This window comes from Cnephaeus nilssonii (genome assembly GCF_951640355.1).
Source record: "Cnephaeus nilssonii genome assembly, chromosome: 12".
Taxonomy (NCBI): Eukaryota; Metazoa; Chordata; class Mammalia; order Chiroptera; family Vespertilionidae; genus Cnephaeus; species Cnephaeus nilssonii.
Genome location: NC_137083.1, coordinates 52097596 through 52124353, shown reverse-complemented (window position 1 = coordinate 52124353; position 26758 = coordinate 52097596). Strand labels below are relative to the sequence as shown.

General features: G+C 40.9%; 1 protein-coding gene across 1 annotated transcript; it reads left to right on the top strand.

Moving 5' to 3' along the window:
* Positions 1-73: 73 nt before the first annotated feature.
* Positions 74-20808, top strand: WEE2 (WEE2 oocyte meiosis inhibiting kinase; the record flags this gene model as incomplete). Its single annotated transcript, XM_079785792.1, has 11 exons — positions 74-418; positions 5358-5560; positions 7472-7523; positions 10376-10548; positions 11988-12109; positions 15134-15271; positions 15914-16012; positions 16137-16222; positions 16817-16987; positions 19042-19184; positions 20643-20808. 11 exons carry the CDS (start codon positions 74-76, stop codon positions 20806-20808), a joined length of 1698 nt encoding a protein of 565 aa, XP_079641918.1.
* Positions 20809-26758: the final 5950 nt, after the last annotated feature.

Sequence of the window (26758 nt, the reverse complement as noted above, 5' to 3'; positions counted from 1 at the left end):
GATACTTTTGCATCTCGATACTGTGCCGCTCTGACAGGCCTTCTCGCCTACCGTGGAAAGTTCTTTGGCTGAGATGGATGACAGCAGTATTAACAGAGAACTGAAGCAGAAATTAAGCTTCTCCTGTGGTGAGGAAGAGAGTGAGAACAAAGAGCAGAAGGAAGCACAGGAGGGCTTGGAGGCCCAGACCCTCACCCCAGAGCAGTCTGAATCTAAGGATTCAGAGGCCCTGTCTACACCACCCAGAATACCCCTGAGGGATGAACGCGAACTCCACACATTTCAGGAAAAACGCCAAGTGAGTCCAGAGCCTGTTTTGGGGACCCTGGTGTCAGAACCGCCCAAGTGTCCTACAACACCAGCCCAGCCAGATGACAGAAGCAAGCTGCTGTACTGTAAGAGTCCTGTCACTCCCAAAGTGAGTAAGTTTTGGGGAGAGGGACCCAGGTTCCTTCAGCTCAGTTATTAGAGAAAGAGGACCGGTCCATTATGTGTATAGGATGGATTATCCCCAATTCTGTATTTATTGGTAAAAATAAACAAGAGCTTCAAATTATCAGAAAACAGAATTAAATGTCTCGCCAGCTATCTTCCCAAAACCACTGCTGCCAGCAACTATTTGGTGGAGGCCACAAATAAATGTTGGGTGGGGGGAAAGTTCCTAGTTAAAGAATATCGGCACTGGAAGGAATATTGAGATCTACGAGAAAATCCTGGTCAATGGCAGAGACAGGACTAGAAACCTGATCGTTTGGTCTCAGTCGATTCTTCCCATTATACCAACTATTCTTTTACGATTATTTACTCATATTTCCCAATATGAGAAGGTTCACATTCTCTGTTTGGACATATTCATATCTCCTTGTGGCTGCTCTTCCCAGAGGGAAGGCCTCTCCCCTCCCTGGCCTTGTAGCATTCAGCCTCTTCCGTTATAAGTGAGCAAAGAGGGAACCTGTGACGCTTCTGTAGAAGCCGAGGATTGCCGATACGCAAAGGTCGTGAGTTGGCATATTCCTCTAGTCTTGTTGTAACTGGTCTCCTGCTACATTTTTTGTGTTATTCAAGCCAGGGCTGGGACAGAGCTACCTCTCACAGGCTGGTGCTGTGCTGTGTGGGCCTCCGGAATGGTATTAGCTCTAATTTCTGCTGGCTCAGCTTGAGGTATTTAAGTTCATCATCATAACATCTGTGTTTCTGATTGTAGCACAGTCACTGCTGGCAGGTCTCTTTAGTACCTGCTGAGTGTGGGCACTGTGTCTACAGGAAATACTAAGCTTTTTGGTCTGAATTGTAGACAAACTACTCTGGTGTCCATCAGTGGGTTTTTCAATGGTCCCAATACCCACCAATCAATCATCCACGATTGTTTTTGAGAACCTACTGTGGGCAAGGAGTATAAGACAATCTCTGAGAAAGAGGAGATGTGCCTATAGACACTATGTAATAGGTGCTTCAAGAGTGGTCAGAGTTCACGGGGTGGATTGCTTCTCAGTGGTGATCGGGAAAGAAAGAAAGGTGAAGGAAGCATATGAAGATCAATGAAGTTGGTATGGTTTTAACATATAGAAAGTAGAGAGTGGCCTGAGAGAATATGATGCTGAGAAAAAGTACACAGGTGAGAAAACATGACATGGTGTGTATATGTCATTCATTTAAAAGTGCAGTGAATACCTCGATATGCTAGCTGACCCTCTGCTGTCACACCCATTTACTGCTTTCAGAGAGTGCCCACAAAATAAAGATACATACAATACTGAAACAATAATTAAAGTTCAGGTCAGGTATGTTAGAGGAGTGGTACCACATGATGAGAAAGAATTAGAAGTTAAGTCTCAAGATATCAGAGAAGCCTTTCCCAAGAGACCAGTGTTTGAGAGAAGTCTTAAAGAATGAGTTGGAGGTCACCAGGCAAAGAAGGAGGGAATGAGCACTTGAGGCCAAAGGAAAAGCATCTACCAAATTGTCAAGGGGAAAGACCATGGAAAACTGCATGTTACCCAGTAGTGACAGGGTCTGTACATGTGAGAGTGCAGGCAGTGACGCCAGAGTTGGTAGGCAGGAGCTAGATCAAGACTTTATCCTAAGTGTTGAGAAGGCTATTAAATGGTTTTGAGCAGAGGCACCTTTGAAAAATCATGACCTTCATATGGAGGATGGAATGGAGCAGGAGAGATCCTGGAGGCAGGGCGGTATTCGCAGTGGAATTGTTGTGAAAGGAGAAGGACTTGAATTACAACAGCAATAAATTGAGGGATGTTTAGGAATTGGTAACTGACTTGATGGAGGAGTTGAAAGAAGAAGAGAGAGCTGGGGTGCAGCCAGGCTTCTTGCTTGTTTGAGTACATGGTAACTTGAATCAAGACAGGTGACACTAGAGGATGTACAGGTTTGGCAAAAGCAGAGATGTCATGCAAATAATTGGATACATGGGTCTGGAGTACAGGGAGACAATCTGAGTTGGAGATCAATATCTGGGCACCATCAGCATTTAGGGAGCTGCTGAAGCCTTGGATGGATAAGTGCATGTAGCCTGAGTAAGGAGAAGAGTGGTTTGAGTTAGGAGTCTTGAATAATGCCAAGATTTGAGAGACAGGCAGAGGACAGAGTTTGGGAGGGAAACTGGAAATTCAACTAGGAATGTACATACTTTATAGTTTGGCTCAGGGTTAGAGGAGGGAGGCTACAGCAATAATAATTGGAGATGTTATACCAAAGTCAAGGATGCATAGGGAAGGAATGTTGGTTTAGTTTAACCTTGACAAAGAATAGGGCCAGAAATCACCCAAAATGTCTTCAGCTCACTGTAGGGACTTCCTAGCAGGATGGAGATAGAGATAGAAGAGCTTCCTTAGAAGGTAGTAAGGCCCTTGTCACTGAATGACCACTTGATAAAGATATAGAAGGGATTTGAGCATCAGGGCACTGATGATAGTGACTGGGCCTTTAAATTTTTTTCCCAATCCCAAGACACTATTATCTTGTGCCTTAGTGAGAGGTTGCCTCCTTCTCATACCATCTTCAGAAGTCAGGGAGCTATCACCCAAACTTCTTTCTTTCTCTAAATCATCTATAACGGAGCTGTTAAACTTACAGAATAGCTCCACTCTCTGGACCATCTTTATTCTCTCAACCTGGTCATCTTTCCAGAAACTTTCAATCTGCTTTATTTTCATGAAATTCCTTTCATGATACTGGTCCAAAATTATGTTCTTATAGGTTTCAAAAGGATTACTCGTAATTCTGTCATTCTGGCAATACAATCTTTATTAATATAACTAATATCCTTCCCTCTATTTTAAGTGGAGCTCGCAGAATCTACCAGCCTTCACATTTCCAAACTAGGAATTCTGACATTATCTGCCCTGATGTGAACACTTTTCCTTTATTTGAAAAATGTCCAGGCCCTTTTTGCTGTCCTGGGGGTGTGGCAGCCAGAGCTGTGCAGCATTCCAGGTGTGGATGCCCCACTGTCTCATAGAAGAGAGATGTGCTTTACTCTCCATACGAGGATCAGCATCACAAAAAAAAACTGTTTCTCAGATAATGATTCACTATCATTCTAGGTCCATTTCCTGAATCACATTGACAACAGAAATATTATACAGTTGTACTTCTTTTGAACCAATACTCGGCCCTATAATAAACTTACAGGAAGACTGTGAGTTTGTCATTGGTGGCTTTCTCTGACAATAGCCCCAGGGTGGTTCATCCTTTGAATTCTAGGATATATATAAAACCCTTGTAAAAAATCAACTCTGGCAATGATATCTTTTTCTTCATTAAAAAACAATAAATGTTAGTGTCCTGGCCGGTGTGGCTCCGTTGGTTGGAGCATCATCCTATGCACTGAAAGGTGGAAGGTTCGATTCTCGGTGAAGTCACATACCCAGGTTGTGGGTTCAATCACTGGTTGGGGTACATATGGGAGGTAAGAGATTGGTATTTTCTCTCACATCAATATTTCTCTCTTTCTAAAATCAATTTAAAAATGTTAGGTTATTACGTGTGCTTCCTTCATTTCTGCTTGTATCAATCACTTAGTGAATATGTATAAGTTTAATACTTTTTTGTAGCCTCACATTCTTTAAATTACATTTGCATGTAGTGAATCATGTTGTAACCTACCTTCTGCTTCTACATTGAAAAGTCATGGTCAGAGACTATGAGATAGTAGAATTCTTTAAGAAAGAGCCTCACAGTATAATGCTTATACTACAAGGTTTATCATGGCCCCTGTGTCTACCATGTACTCCTGAAGGCCTATGACACAGGTATCCGCTGGCCCCTGCTAGTTAGGTCATAATGGCATTCTGCTGTCTCATCAGAATTCTCTGTCTTTGACCACTACCCTCTGTTTTTTGGTTTAGTTCTGGGTACGTTTTAGGCCTGTGTTCTCTTACTGTAACCTAGTTGAGTGGTAAGTCCTGCACATTTTCTTCTCATTGACATATTGGTTGAAGCCACTGCAAAGCCTTATAGCCCAAGGGCTTAGAGCAGTGGTCGGCAAACTCATTAGTCAACAGAGCCAAATATCAACAGTACAACAATTGAAATTTCTTTTGAGAGCCAAATTTTTTAAACTTAAACTTCTTCTAACACCACTTGTTCAAAATAGACTCGCCCAGAGCCACACTCAAGGGGCCAAAGAGCCGCATGTGGCTCGCGAGCCGCAGTTTGCCGACCATGGGCTTAGAGCATTACTTCTCCATTTTTTAACCCCACTTCATGGAGCTCTTCTCATTTGGAGCCTACATTTTAAGAGGAATTGGAAATATTTTCCTCCATGTTGAGTCTATGAAATCTTTCCCTTACAAAGTGATTATTTCTGAAACATCAATGAACAGCTACTTAATGGACCATTTAAGAGCTGGAATTCATCTCTGCACCCCTCACAGCACCCAGCTCAGAGTTAGCTACTTAGTAAGCAGCAAACACATATTTCAATAAATGATGAGAGGGAGTTAAAGTACACACTCTGAGACATAAGGACCAGGTCTTCTAAAGTCATTTTCATTTGTCTGAACTTAAATGTCATCCTTAAAAAGTTGGAGGTGGGACTCAATTTGGTGGTCTTCCAAGCTGGTTATCAGAAGTGCCTAGGGGAAAGAGGGGGCGTGTAATGACAGTGGATTCCTGTGTGGGTCCCATGAATCAAAATATCTAGTGATAGACTGGGAATCTGTATTTTTCACCAGAGGACCAGTTATGAAGCAACTAGTTTGCTCTGAACCAGATAACATTCAAGACCCCTTTCAGCAATAATAGTATTTGGTTCAAATATTAACTAGCTAACTGATATGGAACTTTTTTTTTTTTTTTAACTAACATCATTCTGATTTGCCTTATGTCATCCTCAGGACCAGCCAAGCCAGTCCATGATTTCTTCAACAGGGAAGCTGCCCTCCCGAGGTTCTAAGCATTTTAGGCTCACACCTGTCCCTGTAACAGATGAAAGGGCCCCATTAGCTCTGGTTAATATTAATCCCTTCACTCCAGAGTCCTATAGAAAAGAGTTCCAGTTCCTTCATTCCAGTGGCAAGAGGAAAACCCGAGGATATCTGTAAGTATACTGTGGCCAATGATTTCTGAGAACTGATCTTACTTACTATGATCAAGAGGAAGAGAGAATGTTGAAGTGAGATTAGGAGCAAGAACTCTGTTAGAATGAAACTGGCATTGGTTACATATTCCCTCCTTTCTAAATGTCAATGTTGGTTTCCCCTTGTGTTGGTTGTCACAGAGATTCTAGCCTCTTTCCATTCTGGAGTGTGCTGTGAGGTGCCTTCTATAAAAGGACAGCAGACCTCTGACTTCCATTAGGGAGTTAAATGGGCTATGGAATTGCCTTCAAGGGGTCTCCTGTGGTCAATAGAAGGTTAGCAGGTGGGGAAAGGACAGTTCACACTTCAAAGAGTCTGTTACTGTTTCTAGTCCAGCTTGTCTGACTGGTGATGAGCTGTGGGACAAGGATTTGAACTTCTCTGTAGGTGTTGGAAGACTGGCTGAAGAGAAGAGGAGAGTGTTGCTCTCAGAAGTGGTAAAAGCCAAACTGCACCACTGTGTGTCTCATGCAGGGACATTTCTTTACCGTGTCCCCCCAAGGCTCCTTTTTTGTAGAAAGAAACCACCTCTAAAATGAGCCAGTCTTTGTACCTGATAATGTACTTGGCAAAATAAATGCACAGCTAACAATCTGAAGTTTGCAGAGCATTTAATGTGTTACCTTGAGTTGTTTCTTTGGGGATCAATGACTATGTATTAACCAGCCTTAGGCCTAGAATAGGTTTTCTCAACACTGTCTCCTGGATCTTAAGTAAACAGGACTTCAGCACAAGTAAACCACCCATTTTTGTTACCAAGAATTCTGTTGGTTTTAGCTGTTTAGGATTATTTATAAGTCATCAGAATTTGTGGTTTCACTTGCACTGAAGCCAGCCAGACCAGACAGTTCATCTGAATTCCTGGCAATTAAATTGGGAACACTTTAGTAATGTTGCTTAGTGCTGAGAGGGCATTTTTCTTACTTATTGTATTTAATAAAGTTTCAAATGTCATATACAATTTAGGTCACACATGTCAAGTATCAATTTATTTCCACGAGTGTGATGCCCTCCATTTGCCATTAATACCCTGAACTTCTCCAGAAGAAAAATCTATAGCTTGGCTGAAAGCAAGATAGAAACTAAAATCTTGCTTAAAGATTCAGGATTCAACTGCTCATGCCAAAGAGGAGATTTGTTAGAGACTTCAGCTAACCTATTAGTATTTTTATTAGCTTGGCATTACACTCATAGATTAGGAGAGTTGAGATTTTTACAACAATTTTGTTTTTTTTGTTTTATAATTTATATTTAATCTTTGTATATTGTTTCTGACATTCCTTGTTATTTAAGGTTTCTAAATTCTATGTAGTTAAAAAAACGTCTCTTTAAAACAAGTTTTTTTTTGAAAGAACTGTCATCGACAATATCTTAGCCAGGGTCAGAGCTCCTTCTGCTATACTTCTGGTCTACCCAAGAACCTCACAGATACACAGCCAGGTTCCAGGGGAGAAGGAAGGGGAATGTGTAGGTGGCAGTGAAGAGCACTGACAGTTTCACGTGTGTTCTGTGTGCGTTCCTGCCTCCAGTGCTCAGCCGACGCTGTTCTATTTGCCTAAAACTCCGCTCCTTTCCTTTATCTGCTTCTGACTCATTCTTGGAAGCCTAGCTTACATATTCTCTCTTTTGGGAAATACTTTTATGCTTGAAATAATTAATTGGGTGCTGTCGTATCCCTTGATATCTTGTTCTTATCCTCACCTGGGTTCTTATATTGAAATGTCTGTTTTTTTTTCCCTGTCCCCAAATATAAATTGAAGAGGGGAAGGAATTGTCTTATTTAGTCTTATAGCCCCAGAAACCAGCATGGTACCAGGATCAATGAGTGCTAATCCTAATCATATGTTGACATCACTTTTTTTTTTTTAAAGCGAGGAAGCTGATCCCGGGGAAGACAAAGTAGAACAAGGGCTGCCAGCCAAGGTGAGCACAGTTCTGTGGCCCTTGCCTCTGTCTCCTCCCTTCTCTGTCCTCTCTCCCTTCCTCCCTCCCTCCTTCCTTCCTTTCTTCACTCCACCCCTACCCCCAGCACTTCGTAGCAAATTGCTTTGCAGATGAATTTATTTGGACTCTCATCAGGGTCTATATTATTAGCTAGTTGTTACTTTATTTTATTTCTTTTTTATAGAGGGGGGGGAGAGGGAAACATTTGTTCTTCCACTTATTTATGCATTCTTTTATGTGCCTTGACTGGGGATTGAACCTGCAATCTTAGCATATTGGGATGATGCTCTAACCCAGTGGTCGGCAAACTCATTAGTCAACAGAGCCAAAAATCAACAGTACAATGATTGAAACTTCTTTTGAGAGCCAAATTTTTTAAACTTAAACTTCTTCTAACGTCACTTCTTCAAAATAGACTTGCCCAGGTCGTGGAATTTTGTGGAAGAGCCACACTCAAGGGGCCAAAGAGCCGCATGTGGCTCGCGAGCCGCAGTTTGCCGACCCCGGCTCTAACCAACTGAGCTACCTGGTCAGGGCTAGCTAGTTATTAACTTTACCAGACATTGTCTGATATATGCTGAATCATTTTTGCTGAATCATTACCTTGGAGTATTTTTATATGAAAGGTTAATTCTTATGTCTTTGATCTGAGGGGAAGTTCTGTATTCATAGGGTAGAGAAGTGAAGGAAAAAATCAAGATATTTAAGGTCCCAAAATAGAAAAACAGAACAGAGAAAAATTGCATGGAACCATTTTTATATGTAAAATCTTAGCTCTTCCATATGTCAATATCTATTGATTTTTATAATGTTCAGAATCTTTTTTTAAATATATTTTATTGATTTTTTTACAGAGAGGAAGGGAGAGGGATAGAGAGTTAGAAACATCGATGAGAGAGAAACATCAATTGGCTGCCGCCTACACACCTCCTACTGGGGATGTGTCCGCAACCAAGGTACATGCCCTTGACCGGAATCGAACCTGGGACCCTTCAGTCCCCAGGCTGATGCTCTATCCACTGAGCCAAACCAGTTAGGGCTGTTCAGAATATTTGATCCAGTATCTATTATTTGATAATCTAACCTAAGAAAATAATGTTGAAAATATTATCACAGAAGTGTTTATTGCAGAATTAATATAAGAGAAAAAAACTAAATAAAATGAAAGAGGAGGGAGTACTAAATGTCCAATAATAGAACAGCCAAGCAAATTACAGTTTAAAGTCAGGGGAATATTACATTGCCATTAAGATCTTTATCATAAAAGTATGGCTATGTTTAATGTTCAGCAAGCAAAAGGAGGAGAAGGGCTGAGGTTGGGGAATGATGTGGATGGTAAGCTGGCTTATTAGGTGTCTGAGATGGGGATGGGAAGGGAGTGGGTGAGCTACTGCTAGACAGCCTTGAGGCCTCTGATTAGAAGTTTGGAATCCTCATGGGAAACAATGAGGTGTTTCCTATTCTACAGTATCATTCTGCAAAAACAATTCTTACTATTAGAGGACATGGAGCGAGGGCTGGTTGCTACAGCAAATCTGGACATGGAGGAAACAGAGCTTGAGACTGGATAAGGGCAATGGAAAGTGTAGATCTTACTGATGAAGACTGACTGATACTGGATGTTGAAAATGAAGAGTGAGAAAAAGTCAAGATTTTTAAAACTTTAGCTTTAAAAGTTCATGCTTATGGAGACACTAGGAAAAAGTTGGGTTTGTGGAGATAAATCAGCTTGGATCGAGGTTCATATAAATTTATGGAAATCAGAGCCACCATTTACTGAGAAGTTACTATGTGCTTGGCATTGTACTAAGTTACACACCACACACACACACACACACACACACACGCACGCACGCACACACACACACACACACACACACTTTCTTGAGTAGTATTTAAAAGAACCCTGAGGAGTAGTTATTATGAACCTGCTGAGGTTCATACAGATATAAAAAACATTTAAAAATGCAACGATTTGCCTGGGGTTCTTTACTAGCTGGGCAATCAGTGATGTTGCTACTTGGCCAGTAGGGGGAGTGGTTGTTATATCTGAGCATGTAATCTGAAATAAATTTGACAATTTTGTTTTCCAGACTAAGATTTCTGATGAAGCAAATTGAACACAAGTATGTTTATTCAACTTGAGATAATTAGCAGCCAGAGTGTAAGACCTGTAGACTACTGTCAAAGGGAGATTGTTTGTTTTGTGTTTTTCCCTAACATGCCCTACCCAGCTCCCAGTCACTGCTTCAGCTGAGGATGGTAGAGTAGCTCTGGCTGTGAGTAGAAGTGTCCCCTCTAGGAACATACAGATAAGAATATGGCCAGCCCTGACCCGTTTGGCTCAGTGGATAGAGCGTTGGCCTGCAGACTGAAGGGTCCCAGGTTCGATTCCAGTTAAGGGCATGTACCTTGGTTGCGGGCACATCCCTGAAACCAAATGGGGGGTGTGCAGGAGGCAGCTGATTGATGTTTCTCTCTCATCGATGTTTCTAACGCTCTCTCCCTCTCCCTTCCTCTCTGTAAAAAATCAAATATATATATGTGTGTGTATATATATGTGTGTGTGTGTGTATACACACACACACACACACACACACACACACACACACACACACATATATATTATGGCCAGATCGGAAATTATAGTGCAGAGAAGGTAGTCAGCAACTGGGGAGGTTCTTGGTACCATGACTATTGACACAGATAAAATCCAATGGATTTGCCCCAGAAGTCTTTTTGAAAACTTAGAGAAATATAGGAATATAATATGCCTTTATTGCTCACATGTTAGGAAGGATTATTTTAACTTTTTTATTAAAATATTTCAGAGAAGTGTTCTACGAGAAACCGACATGACTTCCCGCTATGAAAAAGAATTCATGGAGTTAGAAATTATTGGGGTTGGGGAATTTGGTACAGTCTACAAGTGCATTAAGAGGCTGGATGGATGTGTTTATGCAATAAAACGCTCCACGAACTCTTTTGCAGAAGTATATAATGAGTGAGTACCTTTGAAATGTATAGAAGCACAAACTTGAATTTGGAAAGCTTTTTCTTGTCAAAATATTTTAAATAATAGAACTGATGCCATTAAAAAAATTTTGCTACTTTTTAAAAATCACCCCACCCGCTCCACTGTGTTGTCTCACATTTATAACCTTTCTGAGGTTTCCATATCAGACATCAGTTATTTCTTAAAATATACCATGATCATTTCGGGTCATTTTGGGGGGTGTGTGTGTGTGTGTGTGTGTGTGTGTGTGTGTGTGTGTTGTTTTTGTGGCTTTTACTACTGGTTTTATTGCTTTTTAATAATTAATAAACTTATGGAATGGTTGTATGATTTCCCTTTAGTTCATCAGAAATATTGCCAAATAGTTAACTCCCTGGTTTATCTCTACTTTGTATTAATAATGAATTTAATAGTCAAGTTTCAAGGACTATAAGGAAAATTAACAGAATTAAATTTCATTTCCAGAAGTAATTGTTATTCCTTTTCACAAGGATAACGATCATTTTCCGATTCAGCCAATGTTTTTTTTTTATTAACTATGCCGAATACTTTTTAAAACTTATGCCAAATCTGAAATTATCGATTTTAGAATCCTTCATTTTCACTTTGTTTTTTAAAAATATATTTTATTGATTTCAGAGAGGAAGGGAAAGGGAAAGAGAGATAGAAACATCAATGATGAAAGAGAATCATTAATTGGCTGCCTCCTGCATGTCCCCTACTGGGGATCAAGCCCACAACCTGGCCATGTGCCTTGACCAGGAATCAAACCGTGACCTGGTTCATAGGTCAACACTAAATCACTAGGCCACAACAGCCAGGCTAGAATTCGTCATTTTTATACTGAAACTCACCAAATACTGTATTTTGCTTTTTTTGTGTTGGATTTCATGTTCGCTATAAATATCTCTTTCCAAGAGTGTCCCCTGACTGCATATTGGCAAGTTTAATATTGACTCTGACTGTCTAGCCTTCATAGAGAAGATAGAAGGCTCATGACAATATTCACAATCAAGTCCATGTTGTCCTTCTTGTGAAGCCCATCCAGTTATTTTAATATAATACAGTAAAATAAAGATCCAAAGCACATCTGCTGTTGAGGTAGCACCACCTAAGCCTTCTCTTTACTTGTGCTATGTTTGATTAAAAAAAACATGGACTTAGGTGTCAAGATGACCAAGGTTGTAGTCCAAGGTCTACTATCACTTGCTTGAGTTTGGACCATTCACTAACCTTGCTAAAGCTTTTATCCTTGCCACTGTATCTCACTGCATCATTATGAAAATTAGGGATAAAATAATAAGCAAGTACTGAGCATTCAATAAGTGTTCTACCATTGTTAATGAGTCTTATCTTGTCTTTTAAATAAACATTTGCATGCATGTTATCCTGATTCATTTTTCTCAATGCTTTTCTCTCTCTCTCAGGAATTCAATTTTGCATGAAGTTTATGCTCATGCAGTACTTGGTCATCACCCCCATGTGGTACGTTACTACTCTTCATGGGTAGAAGATGACCACATGATCATTCAGAATGAATACTGCAATGGTAAGTATGTGGACTAATGTCTATGGAGAGGGAGATGAATTTTTTTAAAAAGTTGATTTGAGAGAGAGAGAGAGAGAGAGAGAGAGAGAGAGAGAGAGAAACATCGATTTGTTGTTCCACTTAATTATGCATTCATTGATTGATTCTTGTATGTGCCCTGACTGGGGATCAAACCTGCAACCTTGGAGTATGGGGACGATACTCTAACCGGTGGTTGGCAAACTGCGGCTCGCGAGCCACATGAGGCTCTTTGGCCTCTTGAGTGTGGCTCTTCCACAAAATACCACGGCCTGGATGAGTCTATTTTGAAGAAGTGGCATCAGAGGAAGTTTAAGTTTAAAAAATTTGGCTCTCAAAAGTAATTTCAATCGTTGTACTGTTGATATTTGGCTCTGTTGACTAATGAGTTTGCCGACCACTGCTCTAACCAACTGAGCTACCTGGCCAGGATGGAGATGAACTCTTAAGTCTTCAGAAAAAAAAACCTTTTCCTCTTCCTTGTAGTTTATGCTGGGTGTAGCAGTCATACCTAAAATGTCTGCCCTGCAATTTTGCTTAGAAGCAGAGAGCTGGAGGAAATGAGTTCAGCTGAAAAGGAATTTCAGGTTTACGCTATTACGTATTTCTTTTGAAGCTGATGTGTAGCTGATACATAGAAGCTCTCACTCCCTTCACACTTTACTTAACACCAGAGAGAGAACTTTACCCTAGTGATTTGAATGGTAAATCGCCCTTTTACCATTTGCTAGGTATTCTAAAAGATGCAAGCATAGTCCCTACAATTTTAGGGAGGGGAGAAGGTGGGAGGTGGTAAATGTATACAGCCAACTCCTGAGTCTGGGGATTGTTCCTGCTTCTTGCTGCTTCTTAACCTTATTGAGCCTCAGTGTTCTCACCAGAGTAAGGGCATGGGGAGGGGGCTGGGGTTGAAACACAGTGACTCCAGATCTATTCTCCAGGGTCCTTCAGAACTGTACGTACACAGTAACCAGTAAAACTGTTGTTCTGAGCTATTTAAGTTACAGAGTGGTCTTCTGGTTTAACATATTTCTAATCCTTGACGAAGGGGTTGACGTGACATCAGTTATGTGTTGTTAATGCTCGGAAATACTTTTCATTAGAAAGTTCAGCGGTTAAGTAGAAAAAGTATTATCACATTGAATAGAAACTTGCCATAATTTGAGGAGTAGCAATTATTTGGCATTTCCTTGGTGTTTCCTTATAGCTTGATTTGTTTGTAGCCTTACCTGTGAACTTGGAGGGGGTTTTCCTCCAACAGGCTCACCCCAAATCCTTTTTTCTATGTCTCTTGGGGATAAAAAAAAATGGACCCCATCTTTATACTTAGGATTGAAAGTTAGAAACTTTTTAGTCATCTTCTTTTCCTAATTTCCTCTCATCATGACCTGAGATTCCTTATTCCTTTACTCCCTCTCTCTATAAGAATACTGATTTTTATTTCTATGACTTCTAGTTACTAACGAAGATAATATCAAATAAAAGTTACTCAACAAAGCAAAACAATACAGATTTGAGGCAATATAAAGATTTCAAATTTTCAAAAAACGAAAAGAAATGGAGTGATTGTTGCTATTACAAATCACCTTTTCATTCTTTCCAACATTTAATACCTCCTACAGGACTGACACTTATTAAGCTCCAGGGTAAGAAACAATGTAGAGTGAGATAAGTCCTTATCTTCAAGGAGCTTTATTCCACTTGGTCTGTGACAGTGAATACACAAGAGACAATTAGGTGCAGAGCCAGATGTACAACTATGGATAAAAAGGGTCCAGAGAAGAGGAATGTGAGCAAGAGGCAGCGTGGAGTGGTACGAGGGGCCAGGGCTTTGAAGTCAGCAGACCTGGGGTTGACACCCAGTTCTGCTGCACACTACTTGTAAGATCTCTGGGATGTCACTTAATCTCACTGAGTAGAGAGACTGCAGTAATGACTTAAGGGAGTAGTTTGAGAATTAGCAACCATCTATGTCAAATGCTAGCACAGTGACAATGCCCCATACATAGGGAGAAGTCAGTAGTCAGTGTGATTTGAGTAGCCTGAGAAAATCTACAGGAGGTAAGACTTGACAGAGACCATGCCAAGGATTAGGAGAGTTTAGGGAAGGGAAGGGAAGGGCAGAATCCAGTTAGGAAAACAGCCACAAGCACAGGGTAGGATGGTATTGGCAATGGGTCTAGCCTAGCAGACAATAAGGAGACAATAGGACTGAGGGGACCCCTACAGAAGGAAAGATTAACAAAGTAAAGTGTGGGAAGTCTAGAAAGCCCTGAAAGCCAGATGGACTAGATGTGATGGATTATGGGGAATCACTGTCTATCCATCATGGTGGTCCTCTAACTTCACTGAGTACCTACCAATTAAAATGTAACTATGATTTATCAAATGGAATTCACACACTTTGAACCTTTCAAATGTGAACTAATCATGGAAAATAACGCATGCCCTTCTACCTTGTCTTGTTTTTAGTTATGGATACTTCATGTTGAGACTTTGCCCTGTGGCTCTAAATAAAAGATAAGTTCCAAGTATCTGTAAGGTTGCAAGAGTAGCCAATGGCTTGTTCCACCTCCTTCCACACTTCCCCCTACAGCATCCCCTACCTTCATCTTTTCCCCCTCCTGCCCTGTCTGCCCACACCCATCCTTACCCTATGCCCCCAGCATGTCAGAACAGTCAGGTTTGAACATACGGCTATGGCTTTAACTCAGATGATAAATTAGATATGATTTAGACAACTTAGATTATAATTCCTAGAGACTAGCAGTCATCTGATTTCCCCTATTGTCCCTTTGGAGCCCTGAACCAATTAAATATTCCCTCCACCTCCCCCACCCTTGCCAAGATCCCTACAAGTTACCTCTGGGTCAGCCTCAGCAACCTGAAGGTTTTCAGCAGCAGGTTGATTCTGCAAACACCAGGATTCTATCAGGTTCAGGGCTGGACGGTGAATATCTCCCAACAGGCATTATTTTCTTGTGACCCTTGGTTATTCTTTCCTAGGTGGGAGCTTAGAGGATGCTATAGAGGACGCGAGGTCTGGCTTTGAAGAGCCAAAACTCAAAGACATCCTTCTGCAGATTTCTCTTGGGCTCAAGTACATCCACAACGCTGGCATGGTGCACCTGGACATCAAACCGAGTCAGTACGCTCCACTCTGCCCCTGCAACTGTATTTAGTTCTTTTCCCCCTCTTGTCAGAATATGTGCCTATCTGTCTATCAGTGTCAAAGATGCTGTTAGCTGGTAGAGTCCTTTTCTTTCATTTGTTTCTCCTAAACAAATTCAATTAAACAGCTTTCACCATTTTCTCCCTGGGGACATGGGACAGAGAGAGAAAGGACTTTCTCAGATAGTGAAGCCAAAGTATGAAAGTAATTATTTAATTTACCACATAGATAAGTGACAACATATTGGCTACATCCTGACTGTGTTTACTGGTGCTATACCCTTTCTAATTTCGATTGAAGTGAGCAGAAACGAATGCATTGGGCCCTCATCAATGTGAAACTCAAACTGTCATTACTGAATTGCGTGTTTTTCTTATTTCTTTGTTTTGAGGCCACTAGCCTCTTCAGAGGATGTTTGACATCAGTTTCACTTATCAATCACTGAGCTGTTCATAAGTAGTGTTAGAGATTCCAGGGAAGAGGAGGCCCCTTGTACTGTTGTTACAGACGCACAGAAGAGGAAGAGAGGAAGGTGGCTGTAGTGGCAGATACAAAAAAGAGTCTTCGGGGTGAAAAAACATAGGAATCATTATGTCAATTCTGTATTTTTACAGGTAACATCTTCATTTGTCATAGGGACTCTCCTATAGTCCAAGAAGACATTGAAAATGATGCTGATTGGTTTCTCTCTACCAATGTGATATACAAAATTGGTGCGTCTGCCTTATACTCTGACCTGTATTCTATTATCCTATAAAATGTATACTGATGACTCCAGTTACTCCTGTTTTAAGACATGCTTATAGAGTTCTTCTTTTTTTTTTTTTTTTTTTTTAGGAGACTTGGGTCTTGCAACATCAATAAGCGAACCCAGAGTGGAAGAGGGAGATATTCACTTCCTGGCTAACGAGATTTTGCAAGAGGTATAGATTAGGGAAACAGACTATTTTATAATTCACTGAACCTTTTGACTCTCAAATGAAAGAAATGGAAAGTATATATTTATAATTTAAATTGATATTATCCCTTTTCCTATTCAGAATGGAGACCAAAAATAGGATAATTTTTCTCTAAAAAAGCATGAGAAAGCTGGTTCATTTATGGGCTAATCAATATTTGTACTGTTCTTTTGTAAAGGTCCCTTACTGTTTCTTAGAATTCCCAAACTCCTGGATTGCCTAATAGGAAGAAAGAATTGATTGGTCCAGCCCATCTTTATCTTACTACTCTCTTGTTGGTAGCATACTAGCTCTGGTCATTGAAATGACCTTTCGTTATTGCCTACTTTCTAGGACGTCTGTGGAGTCAGGCCTGGCACAGTGATGTTAATTGGGTGGATTTGTGCTCTATCCTCTATCTTCCTAGAGGTAAAGCACTAACCACGGAGGATGTGACCTTGCCCAATGTGTCTGTTTAAGTTCACATGCATTCGAACGAACCTTTCTTACCAGTTGTATTTTAGTCTAGACTCTTTTCGCTTGGCAAACAAACTGGCCTTCCTGTCCTCTGTTTTGAAGGATTATCAGCATCTCCCTAAAGGAGACATATTTGCCTTGGGATTAACAATAGCACTGGCCGCAGGAGCAGAGTCATTACCCAGCAATGGTGATGAGTGGCATGACATCCGCCAGGGTAACCTTCCAGATATTCCGCAGGAGCTCTCAGAAGAATTTTACAACCTGCTCAAGGTGATATCTCTTATGAAATGAAGAGAAGATAGAAATACTGATTTTTTTTAAAAATGTAATGGCAAGTGGTTGGGGAAAGGGGGATGTTGGCAGTGCCACTGACAGAAGGAAAAGTGATTCGGGACCAGGAAGCCCAGCAGAGAAAGGGCTGATTGAAAGCGTCTCAAGGACATTTAGAAAATATCATAAATACCTTTTATGTTATGGTTTAAATATCCTGTTGCATTTTTATTATTTGCCTTTCTAAAAAACCCTGTGAAGTGCATAGTGGAGAAGACCCAGGCTCACAGCAGTTTCTGGACTTGTATCCCACCTTTGATAATTGATTAACTCCAAAATCAAACCTGTTCTTTTTGCTCCTATTTCAGTGTTTTAATTAACCATTGTCAGTGGTAACAGTGATGTTATTACTGAAACACACACACATACACATACCACCTGAATTTTGAGTGTATAGAAGAAAGTATAAGCTAACTTTTTAATAATTGACAATACTACCAGTCATTTGAACTGTTGGAAGAAAGGGAATGTCAATTCAGGAATCTATGTGTCACTTGTACTCAATGATATCTGTAGGAACTAGGAAAGGGAGGTATTACATTGAAACAGAGAGAGGTATAAAAACTACACTGTCCAGAAGCTTAACTAAGAAAACAAAAGGTATATGTAAGACTTACTTTAGGACTTAAGGAACAGGATTTGTTAGGATCCCTAAAAGCCTTAGAAATATCGATTCTTGGGGATTAAATTTGAGTTCCACAGTTCACCTGAAAACTTCAAATTTAGTTACAAATTTCTCCTTCCTCACTTCTGCTTTCCTGAAAGGAGACAAACCCTTCCTCAGAGTGGTTTTTGTTCACAGTGTAATCACCTGTTTTTATGTGTAAACTGCTCTTCAATTTAGTAGATAAGTATTGAGTACCTCAGTGTTGGTAGTACATATATGTTAATTCATTTAATTCTCATAACAGCTGGAAGGTGAACATTGCTGTCCCACATATCAGGAAAGGGAAGCTAAGTTTCAACAAAGAGACTTGCCCAGACCCTAGCCCAGTGGTCGGCAAACTGCGGCTCAGGAGCCATATGCGGCTCTTTGGCCCCTTGAGTGTGGCTCTTCCACAAAATACCACGTGCGGGCGCGCACGTACAGTGCGATTGGAACTTCGTGGCCCATGCCCAGAAGTCAGTTTTTGGCTCTCAAAAGAAATTTCAATCGTTGTACTGTTGATATTTGACTCTGTTGACTAATGAGTTTGCCGACCACTGCCCTAGCCGGTTTGGCTCAGTGGACAGAGTGTCAGCCTATGGACTGAAGTGTCCTAGGTTCAATTCCAGTCAAGGGCACATGCCCAGGTTGCAGTCTTGATCCCCAGTGGGGGGTGGGGGAGTGCAGGAAGCAGCCAATCAATGATTTTCTCTCATCATTGATGTTTCTATCTCTCTCTCCCTCTCATTTCCCCTCTGAAATCAATTAAAAAATATTTTTTTTTAAAAAAAAAGAGACTTGCCCAGAACTACACAATAAACAGGAGCTGGCTCTGAATATTGCTCCCCAGATGGAGATGAAGTGTTTTCTTCATTATATGACACTGCTAATTGCTGCAGATAATTAGGCATTTTCTACCGTATTAAAATCATTTTATGTTAGACACCCCCACCTGAAGGTAAGTGCTATAGGAATATTGTTATGGTGTGGTATCCTTAATTAATTTAAGTGAAAAAGGAGCATGTTGTGGTAGAAAGTAAACTGAACGAGGTGTTGGGTGACCTGGATTTGTCTAGGTCTTGTCAATGATGTAGACAAGTCACTTTATTTTAGGACCTCAGTTTCTTCCTCTTTAAAATTAAGGCATTAGAGTAATCAACTAGCTCTAAACTATGACACTTAAAGTCAGAGGTATGGATGACTGACCTACCAGATAGGTCATCTATTTCTTCCCTCCACACAAAGGCGAGGCAGAGTTTCACAAAATCCACAGCGGAAGCTGGCTTGTTGTGGGCTTGGGTGGGCTGATTTCCCAAGCAGTGAAGCTTCTATTTCCTCACATTATCAGAAAATGATCCACCCTGATCCAAGGGAGAGACCCTCTGCAGCACTTCTGGCCAGAAGTCGGGTTCTCCGTCCCACCCTGGGGAAAACAGAAGAGCTCCAGCAGCAGCTCAACTTGGAAAGGATGAAGACAGCCACACTGGAAAGGTAGATTTTTTGGATGCTGGAGTTGAGAAAGAACCTCTTTATGTACTGCTCATAGTGATATGACTAGTGTATCTGCTTTGTGGTTTCACAAGTGTAACTTGTGTCTGCAAGTGGAACCCAACATTATAATACGTAGGTCTCTGCCCACAAAGAGACTAGCAATATGCAGCCCTTTGAGCACAGGGCTGGAGGCTCTGTGATTGAGACAGAAAATTCAATTAATGCAAAGGAAGCAGAGTGAAGAATGCAAGGAAATACAACCGGTAAAGAAAACCTAGTGAGATTCTGAGTGACAACAGGTGTTCAAGAAACTGGTGATCTCCCAATGCCAGGTAATCCTAGTTAAGGTGGGAAGAGACTGATTTTAGAATCCCATTAAATTTTAGGAGCAGGCAGATATTCTCGCTTGGTACATGATCAGAGGAAGAGATATTTTTCCAAGCTAAAGGAAGCAGTCTGATGACTTATTCATGTAAGCTTATATTCATGTGTGCATTAATTCCTTCATTAAACAAATGGGAATTAATCAGATGGGACCGGCTGGTATAAAAGTCAAGCAGTGATGTTTGAGCGGAGTTCTGAAGGCATTTTAAAGTGATTTTTATATACACTGTGCACTATTAAAAAATAAAAGAAGATGGTCCATGTGTAAAATAAGCTTAGAAGTCCAACTTCTTTTGGATACACAATCCATTGAAGAATAATTACCTTGAAAAGGCCACAACATGATGTATTGGCAATGAGTTGTGGAGACTTTAATCAGGCAATACTTCCTAATAAGCAACTTACTATCTTTTTGCTCTAGTTTTGTTTATTAGCTAAGAAAATGGAATCCAAAAGACAGTCACAGGAATATAAATTTTTCTTCGGGTGTAGTGTGTACATTCTGCAAAACCAGCTAAGCAGGCACAGGTGACTGTCATCAGCCATTACCAGCAACGGACATCCATTAGAGATGGGGCAGATGCCTGCTTGAAATTGTCTAGACCAGGGGTTGGCAAACTTTTCCATAAAGAGCCAGATAGTAAATATTTTACACTTGTGGGCCATGTGATCTTTGCTGCAATGACTCAACATAATGTAAAAGCAGCCATAGGCAACACATAAGTGAATGGGTGTGGTTAAGTTTTCCAATAAGACTTCATCTAAAAACAGGTGGCTGGCCAGATTTGACCCATGGCCACGGTCTCCACTACAGGATAACCTATAGCTCCCTCCTTATTTTAAAGACCATTTATGCCCCAGTCAGTAGCATTTAGGAAACCGAGCTTGCCACGTGTTGTGGCACATGTGGGCTGGCCATTTTTTAAACAATCGCAGGTGCAAATTTTCTGTGTGTAGATAGCTTAGGCTTGTTTCTATAAATACTGAAATAAAAAATCTCTATATGGTAGTTTCGATCATGAACATCTCTAATTTAGGATGGAGTAACATGTGGTTTTCCTCTTTCATTGCTAGGGAACTGAGAGAAGCCCAGAAGGCCCAGAAGGCCCAGGAGCCCCGGGAAGGCCACAGTGACTCTGAGGTCTCGGGGATCCTTACAAGATCAGGAAGCACCAAATGCCTAGAGGGAGGGAAGAGTGCAAAGTCTTCAAGCTCCACCTGTGGGGATTCTTCCCCATAAGAACTCATTTCACATCAACCCACAATATATATTACCATGCCAAACTACCTCTTATAAAAGGAAAGATTAACCCACTTCAATACCCAAAGATGTCAAAAGCTACTCCTAATTTAGCCAAGATACGAAAGCTATTGAGGCCTTTTATTAGCAAGGGTCTCCGGTACCATAATCTCCTCTATTGTTATATTCCTAACACCACCTATCCATAATTCATTTCTCACATTCATTGGACACAATGGGGAAAGCATGAGCTTCTGAACAGATGGAAGAGAAGGAATCAGCTCTCAGGGCCACCCATGGACTAAGATGTTGCTCTAAATTACCTATGAAGGATCCCAGTGACTCTTCCTACACATTGAAAAAAATACAATTTTGTGGAGTTGTACCAGCTTACAAGAAAATGCACCTGGATTTCAACAAATGTTCCCTGAGTATCTGATGGTATTTATTTGTAAAATAATTCTCAACCACTTTAGTTTTCCTACTGTGTTCTCCGAATGGAGACCATCACCTCTTTTGATATTGTGTTTACTAGATATAAATGATTTCACCATTATTTGAGGTAGATAGAAATAAGGCTATACATAACTTGAAATTTCTGAGCTGGCTATTAATTTATGGGATAAAAACACTCGTTAGGGGTCTGAGGGAAATTTGATGTGATTATTCTCCCTCAGTCTATTTGCCCTGACCCTGTTGTAACTGTTATGACTAGTTTTTATTTTCTGGGTGTCACCAATTTCTCCTTGATTTGATCAGAATTTGGCTTTGTTTCCTGTGACTTTTATCATATTTTATCCAAATCATTTTTCCTGTATATATATTTTTAAAGGAATTGAATGTTTGTAAATAAAGGTTTTTATCTTGTCCAAAGCCAAACACAGGGAAAGCACTCTTCTTTGTAATATGTAACTAACAAAGAGTGAGAAATTTATGTTGGAAATGACTTCATGAGTAGATAGGTGAGACAATTTGGTAGGTTTGTATTAACAGGTCTGCTTCGGGGATCAACTTCACAGGTCCAAAGCTTATAGTGGCCAGACTATGATATAAAATAATATTGGTCATAAAGGTATTTGCTAATTATGTCATATTAATAAACATAGCCTGTAAATAGTTTGTAAGTTTTTTTTCCTGCCTTATTTTATTTTGCCTTAATTTTAAAGTTATTTTTTTTAACTGAATAAACCATCAGACCATTTTTACTTCTGTCTTGGAATAGCAATTCTTTCCATGCAATTAAATGGGGTATAGTGCTTCATATTGCTCATTGCCATTTTTTAAAACCAATCTTTGTTCAAGGTTTTAAAATTGAGTTAATTTATCTCTTGCTTCTCCCAATCCAGCCATGCCCTTTGCAGTACAGTGCAAGGTCAACCACAATTTGTGAATTATAAACAGGTGTATTATTAAGCGTATGCAATGTATAGACCAGAATTTTTTGGTTATACTTGTCTTCTCAGGCATCTACACCTACTACTGTGAGGGTCATCTCATGACACCTGAATGCACCTGGTGTCAGACTCTTGGTTTCTCTCCCTCTTCTTTTGCTGGGCTCCACGGGAGCAGGAAGTCACCAAAGGAGCAGGTAGCCGGACAGACACTGCTGAGTGTGGAAGGGACTGGGTCTGTTTTCAATTTGCATTGTGCTTTCTGCTTTTTAAAATTCATTCATTCATTTACTCATTTTAAATAACCTTTTCCATGCTTCTCACACCAAATTATTTGTGAATACAAAGAAAGAGGGAGAGATTAGTGGCATAATGAAGAAAGACCTTTTAAGGCCAAATGATTGGATATGGTTGGATAGATGTAGGTGATCAGGGAGAAGTTTCAAACTTAATTCCAAAGTTAAGGTCTGGGAGAATCTTGGCACCACTAACTGATTAAATCTTGGCACGCTGTCTTTGAAGGGAAGGGTGCATTTAATTTTTCATTTGACTGAACCGCTGAAATGGAAGGATATCATTGAAGGACACTGACAGTAGTTACTTAGTAGAATGTAGAATGATTAATACCTGTGCAAGGACTGAAGGCAGTATAAAATGGAATAAACATTGCTAAGGGAGTCACTTAAAACAGTCAGGAGGCAATTAAGGAAGTAAGGCCCACCTTGTTCCACAGTTCTCAGAGCAGCTATTAAGTTGTTAAACCTATTGCTAACCTCAGCTCAAGGCCCAGCCATAAACATCCTATCTAATAAAGAGGGAATATGCTAATTGACCATCACTCCATCACAAAGATGGCTGCACCCACAGCTGAGGCCAAGTTCCCATAAAGAGTTTTAATGATCAATTAGCAGGGACCTGAGGCTACGCCCTCCCCTGCCCCTGTGGGGCTTGACAGGGGAACTCAGGCTGTGTCCCCCACTCGGCAGGGCTTGACAGGGGACCTCAAGGTGCACTTCCCATCCTGGTGTTGGGCTAGGGGACCTCAGGCTGCTCCCCCCCCACCCCAGTGCCAGGCCAGGGACCTCAGACTGCACCCGCCCGGTGGGGCTTAACAGGGGACTTCAGGCTGTGCCCCCCACCCAGAGGGGCTTGACGGGAGACCTTAAGGTGCACCCCCAGTGCTGGGTCGGGGGAACTCAGGCCGTGTCCCTGCCCAGTGGGGCTTGATGGAGGACCTGAGGTTGCGTCCCCCTGCCGGTGGGGCTTGACGGGGGACCTTAGGCCATGTCCCCCGTCCTGGCACCAGGCCAGGGTACCTGAGGCTATGCCTCCTGCCCAGCAGGGCTTGACAAGGGTGGGACTGGCCAGGTCTGGATCTAGCCCAATTGGGGCAGGGGGCAAGCCGGGTCTGGGTCTCATGCGATTTTGAGGTGCATGTGGGTGGGCGGGGATTTGACTCTGGGTCCCATGGTGAGCCCCAGACTCTGACAGGAGGAAGGTTTTCATATACATTTTACTAATTTTCTTTCATCTCTGACACTTCTATTATAGAGAAAGGGCAAATAGCAATATTAAATTATTTCTTCTAATTAATCTCCTTTTAATGTGCACGAATTTCATACACCGGGTCACTAGTCCTTTATAAACCCTGTCTTCCTTTGTTCTCTCCAGAGTGCAGTTGGGTTGCTACCTAAATCTGCCTTGTTTGGATTTGAATCCTTTACGACCCCAAATAAACCTTTGTTTTACAGCCTCAAATCTTTATTAACAATGGCATTTCAAAAACTAAATTGTGAAGGTGGAAGTAAAACTTGATTTAAGCATCTAGAAAAATACTGTGAATGAAAAGAGTGGTTATGCACTACACTTGACAAGCCGGGGTGTGGGGTGGGGAGGGGTTGGTGGTGGTGATGGTGATAGGGGTGGCACATGGCAGGCCTGGCAAGCTCAGTTACCAAAAGTAACCCCACAGGATAGTCTGATCACAAGTTCCTAATTGGGCACCCCAGGTCTTTGGCAGAGGTCAATATTTAAGTGAGCTCTGTCCATTCTTCTTATGCTTCTAGGATAACATACTAGTAACGTTAGGGGGTAAGGACATGTAATAAGAATAGAACCACAGCTGTCTAATAATTATTCACCTTACTTATGATAGATGAGAAGTTTTCTTACAGACCCTGGATACTGGAGGATGAAACAGGCCTGTAAAAGATGAGACACCTTGGAGCCCAAATGGGTCCATTACTCGAAACACATTTTGAGAACAGACCCAGGACAGGACACGCTTTGATTTGGTTGCTGTGCCTGGACCCTGACCCCCTCCGGGAGTTTTTCTCAGGAATGCTGACCATTCTCCAGTCCCAGGAAGGGGCTGAGCTGTTTGTAACTTCATGGAAGATTAGCCACCTTGTTATCAGACTTTGAGCTTCTGAAGGCCGAACTGCAGACCCTCCCCTCCCCTTTCCCTGTTACACTTGTAGCTTGAAGCTGCATGTAGCTATCTTCTCCCTCGAGGGTATATAACCAGCCAATTGGCAAGGGGGGGGGGGTCAGAGCAGATTTTTGTGGGTGACCGGCTGCTCTCCCATAGTGCCGGCATTATTGGAATAAATGCTCACATATGTTTCAACCCTGTCTCTGCTTAATTGGCTCAAGTGATGACAGGCAGCCCGGACCCCTTGGTTGTCTGGTTACAGTACCTTTGAAATGACAGAGTAATTTCCTTTTCCTATGCCTGGAAGACACTACCTCAGCACCAGAGCATAAGACCACCAGAGTGTGAGGTCACAGAACCCCTCGTTGTTATCTTGTCTCCGAATACCATCTCTATGTGCTGTAAATGTTATTAACTATCCTTTACCCACCAATGTAAAAGAAGTACAGGGTATCCCAAAAAAGTGTATACCCACTTTAACAGCTGATGGCTCAATTTTGAAAATGAAGTGTATTTTAATAAACACTGCCTTTATAATCACTCCAAAAATTTGCTCAGCATGGTGTGTTTTTTTCCCTTCATCGATTGTGTGTGCATACATCTTTGGGAGACACCCTATATGTTTCTCCATTTTGCCTTTTATCAGAAGTTTCCTGCCACCCCCTGCTTTCTCCCAGCTCCTTAACCTACCATCAGTGGATTTCATGCATCTTAAGTCTTCTCCTTTGATTCTAATATATAAAATAAGCTGCAAAACTTCCATTCTATGGAGCATTGGAGATCTTGCTCTCTGGCATATGTCGTCAGTTTGGCTCAATAAACTTGTAAAAATTCTCCACAGGTTTGGATGGACTACATTGACAATGACAATTAGTAAGTCTACTTTTAGAGTGGGTTAACGTGTGTCTTGGAAACCATGTTAAGCCATTCATATTTTTTCCTTCAAGGACAAGAATAGGCATTGAAAGGTTTTAAGTTGAGTCCTGAGTAAATTTGCGTGTTAGAACGATGTGGAGGGTACCTTCCTTTTCCAGAAGTTGGGCAGGGCCAGGGCCAGGATAAGGGGGAGACCCTTTCTGGCCTGTATTCTGCAATCTGTGGGGTTCCATACCCCTCTTCATTATCAGGGCCAAGATTAGGGTGTATGAGGCAAAATTTAAGGGATGTCAAAAACCCACCTTTAAGATTAATGATATTTTAATGCAATAGTTTTAAAACATTAAAATTAATAAAAATATCCACAATTAACAAAACACCAGAATTTTAAATAAAGACAAGACCTGTAAGCTGAAGTTAATTAAAATTATTATTTAAGACACTTGTAAAAAAATGTTGTCAGACATGGCAATTCTTGCAACTGGAAATAAGAATTAGATATTGAAAATATTGACCATTTTATGTCCATTAAAGCCAGGAAAGTAAAATTATAATAGTTTTTGGTATAAATAAAATATTTAAACCTAAAACAATATTGTGTTTTAATACACATACCTTTCAAATATTCAATATTAAATAGTTTTCGGTATAAATAAAATATTTAAACCTAAAACAATATTGTGAGTTTTAATACACCTACTTTTCAAATATTCAATATTTCGCCAAGTAACTTAGTGTTCTGAAAAAAAAAAGTTTTTAAATATATAAAACTATAGGAGCACATATTTTTCCTTGCGCCTCAGAATACTTGTATCTTGTATTTAACTAAGATTTTAATTTTTTCTCAGCACGGATTTTTTCATTGACTTGGACTTTTTTAAACATTGAATTAAAATATTTACCTGGATTGCCAATTTTTTGACGTCACCTTACTTTGTGCTCTAATAAGCCCTATTCCCGCTCCTTTTTTGTTTGGTTTGCTGCATTAGGAGGTCTGGAACTTTCCAGTGTTTTCCAGAGGCGGAGCTATCTTTTGTGTCGCCTACCTCGCCCCCTCCTGGGCCGGGTTGGGAACCTCATCCAATACTTTCTTTTCATTATAAACTTGAAATCAGCGCCACTCACCACCTGGCGGTGTTGACCCAGAAAAAAAAGCTCCCGGAACTAACGCGTTACGGGGCGTGTTTCCCGCGGCGATGGCCGGCAGCATTTCCATCAGGCACGCCACGGCCTTTCCGGTTTCTCCTTC